Source organism: Gossypium arboreum, chromosome 7, assembly GCF_025698485.1.
Source record: "Gossypium arboreum isolate Shixiya-1 chromosome 7, ASM2569848v2, whole genome shotgun sequence".
In the NCBI taxonomy this organism is placed as follows: domain Eukaryota; kingdom Viridiplantae; phylum Streptophyta; class Magnoliopsida; order Malvales; family Malvaceae; genus Gossypium; species Gossypium arboreum.
Genome location: NC_069076.1, coordinates 104,971,990 through 104,980,751, shown reverse-complemented (window position 1 = coordinate 104,980,751; position 8,762 = coordinate 104,971,990). Strand labels below are relative to the sequence as shown.

At 29.9% G+C, this 8,762-nt stretch overlaps 1 protein-coding gene across 1 annotated transcript; it reads left to right on the top strand.

Annotated features, from left to right (window-relative positions):
* The first annotated feature begins 4,704 nt into the window (after positions 1–4,704).
* Positions 4,705–5,462, top strand: LOC128295464 (uncharacterized). The gene is made up of 2 exons (XM_053031051.1): positions 4,705–4,935; positions 5,239–5,462. Exons 1-2 carry the CDS (start codon positions 4,705–4,707, stop codon positions 5,401–5,403), a joined length of 396 nt encoding a protein of 131 aa, XP_052887011.1. The 3' UTR covers positions 5,404–5,462.
* Positions 5,463–8,762: the final 3,300 nt, after the last annotated feature.

Below are 8,762 nucleotides of genomic sequence, written 5' to 3'. Positions count from 1 at the left end.
TTCCTTCCTTTTGTGATTACAATAATAATCGAGTCGAATCATCTTTTGATATGAAGTATCCAAGCGATATCCATAGTTGTATAATTTTTTATTCTCTTTAACTGAGGTAGTGGCCTTCGGGTCCATTCTTGTCAAAAACACTAAAATTCAAATGCATGTGGTATAGCGAAAGAGGACAAGGCGGTGGAGGAATATTGAGAGATATGGAGGGGATTGCAAGAGGGATTTTCTCTGGTGCTGTTGGTACAAATGTTGCTGAGGAAGCTGAGATTGGAGCGGTGAAGTTTGCTCTCGAAATGTTTGCATCTATGAACTGGAAGTCTTCTAATTCTTTGGTTATTAAAGTAGGTTCTTCGGTGCTGTTTTCTTGGTGTATCAAATAGGAATTGAGACCTTGGACGCTTCATGCAACTTTTTCAGATATTGAAACTGCTAAGTGTAAGATCGGATTCATTGTCTTCTCTTTGGCGGATAGGAATGGAAATGACATGGCGTTCCAATTGGCATTGGTTGGTGTGAATAGGCCACATGTGTTTAAAGCATGGTGATGATTTTGGCTTAGAGTAGTGTTTTCTTGTTGCTGGAACTATGTTTTTTGTTTATCTACTGTAATTTTCTTGTTTGGATACAGCTCTGTTCTTTTTTTGACTACAGAGTAGCTTGAATGAAGAAAAAAAAAAAAGAAGTTCATGATCCAAATTAAGCAAGTTTCAAAATTTGCTATTTGAAATTCGGGGCTGAACTCAATATGATATTATTATCTAAGGTTGAGTTTGATTAAAAAAAAATCGAATTATTCAAACTGAACTCGATTATAAATTTGTTTACAAAATTTATATATCTAAACTCGAACTTGAGCTCATTTCATATATATATTTCGATAAATTAATAAATTAATATTAAAATAGTAAAAATATATTTATAAATAAAAACTTAATTTAAATCATTCAATAGCTCAAATTGTTCAAATTAAACTCGCTTAAAAAATAATTAAATCAAACTCAAATAACATTAACGCACAAGTATCTCATTTACCTCATAAGTTATTTTAAAGAAAATAATAAGTTCGTTCTTACATCTTGAGGTTATTTTTCTTAATCATCCTCAAGAGAAAACATTACTATAGAAATTTTAATTATTTAAAAGAAAATACAACATTTCCTATATGAATAAAGGTTAGCATTTTTTTTCCGATTTGTTTAATCAATTTTTTTAAAAATTTAGTGTAGTTAGTTCGATCAGTTAAATCGATTAATTCACTTACTTTTTATATATTATAAAATTTACTTCAATTATATATAACATACATATATATATTTAGTCAAATTAAGTTGGTTGATTCAATAATTAATTGACTTAATTGAGATAATAATGGATTAAATTAATAATATTCATATAATAAATTAAATTAAAAAGAGGTTAAGAAAAAAAAAGAAGAAATGAAGGTAAATGTTTCAAAGATTGAGACAAGACGAGTAATTTTGATATTTGTAGAGCAAACTACAGACAAAGGCACTTTAGAGTCATTCAATAGGCATCACAAGGCAAGGTTTAGCCAAAAAAGTAGTATGTTTTTTCATTTAAAATTAAAGAAGAGGTGAATAGCTTATTACCCCAAAAAGGCAACCAAAAGTTTTAGGGTTGAAATTTTGATTTGAAAACCATAGATGCTAAAACATCATTTGTGTTGACTTCTATCAGGCACAATAGGTAAGCCAATGGTATATTAATTTCATGTTACAGTTAAATTTGGAGGGTTTCTATGAAATTTGGTCCCATCCCTACCTAAAAAATATTGCTACATTATTATTGTCCAAGTGGGTCTAGCAAGAAAGCAAAAGTTTTTATAGACCTAACCAAATTTCATGGTGGTGGTGGTCGACGGTGATGGAAATTCAATGTATCGGCAAATACAAAACGTGACAATCTCTCATACTTAATTAAGTCAGTAGAAAGTGTTGTTGAAGTAAAGAAAATAGTTTAGGCACATAAGACAATGAGAGAAAGGGTCATAGACGAGTGTTTATATTAAGTGTTCGGACTGCTTGAAGCATATTCATTGATTGCTGAATTAATCCTTTTTGATAACGTTGACATATTTTATGATAAAAAATATCTGTGATGAAATGGTGACTATGAGTTTAGGCACTATTTTATTTTTTTATTTATCTATTTTCAGAGATAATAAATTTTAGAATAAAAGTATTGAGCTAATTATTTTGGACATATTTGAACGAATAAAACCCAACACATGAAGACTAACTTATTGGTTTCTTGCATATTAAGTCAAATTACTTGCAGATTAGGTCAGATTACTTGTAGATTAAGTAAAGCCACTTTTTATAGTTGAAAACTTTGGATTGCACTGAGACTCTTGTGGAAGTATTATCTTATGCTGATTTTTAACCTTTGGAAGTATTATCTTATGCTGATTTTTAACCTTACTTTATAAAAAAGTTATTAGATTATAACTCTTTATGTAAATAAAACTTAAGTAGTATATAAACTTAAGTTAACCAAGAGTGAAAAAAGACTTTGAGATAGTACAAATTTGTTCAAGTTAGGAACGGGTATTTGTGTATTGTTTTTGTAAGCAATCAACAAGTCTCTTGAGTTTCAAAATAACTAAGCTTTTGAGGGGGAGCTTAGACGGAGAGTGATCTAGTCTTTGTCCAACGATTAGGTTACTAAATTGGTGAGTATTAGGCCAGTCTTAGGACTTAAATCATTAGTTGTACTATGAGAAAAATAGTGAATCATTGTTCTAGGCAATGCCCACAAATGTAGACTGCAAACGAACTGCATAAACAATTTCGATTTTTATTTTTACATTTTTACTTTTTCTGCACTTTCTATTTCATAATTGAAATTGCGATTACAATATGAAGCACCACGTAGCGGCGTAAAAATTTTAGCTTGGCTTGGTCGCTAATTGTGGCGATCTATTGAAAACTTGAAAACTTAAATTTTGATTTTTGAAATAAACAGGGAGTCGCCACCGATCCTTTTTCCTAAGTGTGATCGGACACCTATTAGATCTCCTATTAAAACAAATAAAAGGGTGAGTTTAGGTCTACTTTAAAATCCAGAGAAAAATTAGGATTCGGGAGTCGGTTACGCGCGAGGAAGGTATTAGCACCCTCGCGACGCCCAAAGATTGGTATCTCATAAACACGTGTTGTCTTGATTTTCAAAAATACGAGTTCAATATAAAATTTAGTTGTGGTCCGATTAAAAGAAAACGAGAAGTTTAAAATTCTTGATTTTTGAGAAGGACATACCGTCTTAACACGAGTCAATTGATGTTCATCCAACATAGCGATGAAATCGACGACATGGTGTTAAATCGATATGTTTCCTTGTATATTGAAATGAATTTAGAATACAGGAACGTAATTTTCAAAGCAATGTAAAACAAAATTGATATAGAATAAAAATAAAGGGTAAAAATGCATTTGAGCAAAAATATATATGACAATAATGTTGAAAAAAACTAACTATGCATATAAGATTAAATATAATAACAGTATCGACTACAAGAAAATAATGAACATGTATAAACATGACATTAAGAATATGTACATAATATATTTTGCACATGCATATATATAAGTAATAATAATATTAGAAATATGCAATATAATATTAAAGATATACATATAATAAAATAAAAATATAACCAATAACATTAGAATATAGATAATAGTATACATGGAACGTGATATTAAAACTTACATACATAGCATATAAAAACATGTATAATATAATATTAAAACATCTACATAATATATACACATATGATTTCAAGGTTAAATACATATTAAAAAGAAAAAAAGAAAAGAAAAAAAATAATATTACATCAAGATATATTTATATATGTGTATTAAAATTATGTCCATATATAGTAAAATACATGGACAATACAACATTCAATATATACATGATATATAATAAAATGACAGTATACATAATATATAAATTATATATATAACACCACATGTACTATGATAATAATAATGATAATAATAATAATAATAAGGATAATAATAATAACAATAATAGAAAATACAAAAGAAAATATGACATAATAATAAGGTAAGGAAAATAAAGTAGTAAATAATAATATATTAAAATAATAAATATAATAGTAAAAATAATAATGTTAAAAATAATACCATATGAGAAGTATATATATATATACATATATGTAATAAAAATATACACAAATATTCAATAATAAAAGTACATATAATAATAGTAATAATATCAAGAATAGTATAAATAATATGTACCCAGCAATAATAATAAGTAGCAATAATGTAGTAATAATGATAACAAAATTAATATTACAAATAATATTTAAAACAAAAAGGACGAAATTGAGACTAAAACAGAATTCGTGGGATAAAATTAGAAACAAAACTGGGAATCGGACTAAATTACAACGCGCGCATGAATTGGAGGGACCAAAGGCCCAATATCTCCAAGCCTTTAAAACGCAACATATTAAACGGGTCTAAATTGTAAGACAGATCGAATTTCAGGGCCAAATTATAAATAAATATAAACTTGATTTAAAATATTGAAAATGCGGAAGGGCTGATTGCGCAAATAACCCTTCCGCATTTAAAAACACGCGGATCCTGCTGGGGCGGGTCGGGTCGACCCGACCCACCCCTGAAACGACGTCGTTTTATGTATAAAATGGGGGGTCCAAAACGCACCGTTTTGGACCCCTATATAAGTCAATTTTTTTTTTTAAATTTCATTTGGCATCAGCAGAGAAAAAAAAAGAAGAAAGAGAAGGGAGAAAAGAGAGAAGGGAGAAAAGAGAGAAGGGAGGAAGGAGGGGGAGAGCTCCGGCCACGGGTCCGACCGCCGGATGGTCGCCGGAGGTCCGCCGGCGCCGGCCACCGCGAGCGGTGGCCGGAAAAGGTAAAAAAAAATCCCTTTTTTTTATTCTTTTTGTACTATATTTTCGTTTAGTTAGTGTTTATTTAAGATGCTTGTGCTAAAAAAGGATCAAAAACAGTAACTAAAACGAAATGAAATCACTTAGGATCTTTACCACTTTCGATTTTCTGATTTTCTCGCTCTATCTACTGGCTTTTGAAATATATGTCTGTATCGATAAAAAAGGAACCTTTTACAGTGTTTCATTCGGCTTTTTTATAGCCTATTTTGTTACACTTTTATTATTATTTTTTGCTACCTATTGCTTGTCTGTTGTTTTTGCAGGGTATGGCCGGTGCTGTGGAGTGCGTGGTGGCCGACATGGTGGCATGGGGAGCTGGGGCGCCAGGGCATGGGCTAGTGTCAGAGGGGCGTGCGACGCAAGTGGGATTAGGGTTTCTGAGTGCTGAGTGGAATTATTGGGCTGGGGTAGTTGGGCTTCGGGTTTAGTTGTTTAGGCTTAATGGGCTTATTGGGTTAGGGGTTTTAAGGGGTTTAGTGTTTTGTAAATGGGGTTTTAAATTGTAAATAGGATTGGGCTGAAATTGGCCTAGTACACACCATTTTAACCATAATTTCAATTTGGTAAGTAAGTAATCCCCCATTTCAAGGGACACTCGTTGGTATAGTTTTTATATTTATATTAGTCCATAAATATTGCATATATGAGAATGGCGGTGGGATGGGAAAGGAAAGAGACCAATTATTTAGAAAGTTACCAATCAAGACTTGATTAGGGAATCGTCAAGACAAGGTGTTTTGACATTTGAAAGATACAATCTTTGACGTATATTCATGTTTTCAACTATTTAAAGATATTTAGGTTATTCACCGACAATACAATTACGGTTAATTTCATGCCTAAACTATCAACGTTATAAGCTACTACATTAAAACTTGTTCAATGTGAAAATTACAGGGGTTTGATTTGTTTGAATATTCAAACAGAAGCCTACTTGGCGTATGCAGCCATAGAAACCAAATTCAAAATGGCTAAAAGTAGCTTCTCCTTTCACGTCACAAGCAATTTCTTTTATGATAATTATAATGAGAAACTTACTGTTTGTAATTGTTAATAAGGTAGAGAATATAAGTTTTTTACTATTCAAATTCAAAATTTATCGCGTATGATTGTCGTAAGCTTTGTTCGATTATATTTTCATTCTTCGTTTACTTTTTTTTTTTGTTTAGTTTGATTTTAAATTATAATTATTCAAGTATGTATTTGTGATTGTTTATTGTATATATACTTGTAAAAATCTCAAAATTTTTTATTTAATCAATCTAATTTTAAATCCAATCCAACTTAATTTGACCACAAAAATAAATAAACCGGATACAATTCAAACTGGCTATCAAAATCTGAAATTATCCTAGTTTATAATAAATAAACTTGAAGAATTAAAACTTTAAATTTAAATAATTCAAATTTAAAATTAATTCAAACTGATATGATTATTTAATGATCCCTCTAAATTAATTCGAATTACCCAATTGATAGGTGTAGATATTGGTGAGGACAATATCATGAATAGCTTGCAAACGTCAACTTTGGAACCCCACTTTATTGAATTTTCGTTAAGGGATCGAAAAGCATACTATTGATTTAGTTAGGGGATTCTTTATATGAAATGGATAAAAGTAGGAACAATGAATATGGGCATAACAGGCTCTAAGGAAAACCCAAACGTGAGTGTTGTCTTTTCTTGTTGACGATCAGCATTTGACATATCAGTTATGAAATTTCATAATCAAATGGCTAAAATAATTTTGCTCTGTTAGAGGTTTTGAAATAACAACCTCAAATTTCAACATATATAAACATCGAAATTAAAATGAGAAAATAGAGAAAAATTTATCTCCAGTTTCGAGACATGAACTTTAATGTCTCGAGACATGATATTATCGAAATAAAAATACAAACAATAAAATGAGGTCTGTCTCAAGACATGAAAATCCTGTTTGGAGACACAATGTTGAAGTTTGATAAAAAGAGTGGATGTAAATCCTAATCTCATAATGACCCGGTACAACCTCTAATTAATTTGTGAGTATTTGAATGTTAAAATAATTGTTGTGTGAGATTGATTTGATATGAGTTGCTCTAATAGTGTAATGTAATGTCACACATTTGGATTCAACAATCGTGTCGGGTGTGGAGTGTAATATACTAGATTTTTTTTTATGTTTGTACATGTCTAGTCTTTTGAGATTCACAACATTTGTATATATTTATTAGTTAATTGCACCGGACATCCCTAAACAATTACACTCATTTTAAATTGGTCTTCAAACTTTAAAACATTCTAATTTCATCCTCAAACTATCGAGGTTATATCAATAAGACTTTTACATTACTAAAATCATTAATTTAACTGTTAAATGAGACGTCAAATCCTATATGCTATAATTTAAAATGAAAATCTAAAAAATTGAATATAATAAAAATAGATGTAAAAGTTTTAGTTTTGAGGTTTTTGAAACATTTACAGCTTTATCGAATACTGAATCTTTCTTTTTTCTATTTTACCTTATTTTTACATTTGAATTTTTAAAGTTATGCAACATTTTAATTTTCTTTAAAATTTTCAGTTTAAAGAATGTCATACAAGATTTGACATGCCATTTAATAATTAAATAATAATTTTAATGAAAGAATATGATTGATATAACACAGATAGTTTATGATATAATTAAAATGTTTTGAAGGTCAGAGATCAATTTAAAATGAGGGTCATAGTTTGTTGTTTGTAGATATGGTGCAATTAACTCTATATTTATTTAGAAAATTAATTTCAGACAAAGACTTGGGTCATATTTTGGACTGGATTGAACTATGAGCCCTAGGCCTGATAATAAACCTTTGTCCAATAGGGATATTCAGCAGCCCAATTTTTGAGACTCATTCTCCCAATCGAAGACTTGCTGCCGCACTCGATTCAAGTCATGCCCTTTAACCGAACCATTAAGATACAGAAGAACAAGAAGATATAATCATTCGCTGGCTATGTGGACTTTGAATGGCAAAGCAAGATGGCCTTAGACTTTCGAGCGTTGATGACTGTGTAGAGAAGCGGGAGCAACTCAAAGTGATGAGTTTGTTGGCAAACAAATACCTCGAGTTAATCATTTACCTTTCATATACTTTTAGCATGGTCATAGCTTAGTTGTTCGATATCTTTGAGAAATTTCGATGCTGGGTTGCTCCATGTCTCATAATTTGCTCATAATGCTGTCATGTTATAATTAATTATTTATGTAATATGTGAGAAAATACTTGGTTCCTACACCTTTTCATTTCATCATCTTTTTTTTATAGATTTTGTGGCTACTTTATGTTTGTATAATTCATGCCTACATTAGTGAAGCATGTATGTATTTAACCATGATTTCATTGTTTTTTTTAATTATTAAAATACTCTTTTCAAACACAAATAAATAAAAAATTTGTTTTATAATAAAAATGTCACGCTTCACAAATTATCAAGTTCTAAAATCAAATTCACTCAATTATATAATTTTATGTCCATATCAAATTTTTACGAGATTATGTTTAAATATTGAACTTTTTCCCAATTTGAAAACAACATGTATTAGTCAAGATACTAATTTTTTGGTGTTGTGAGGGTGCTAATACACTATTTACATGTAATCTACTCTCGAACCCAAACTCATTTTACTCTAGTTTTTTAACGTGGATCCAAAATTATCTTATTCTTTTTTAAAAGGTAATTATTATGTGACCGATCATATCTCATCAAAAAGATTAGTGGCGACTCTTATTCTCTTAATAACATCCATTATTGTAA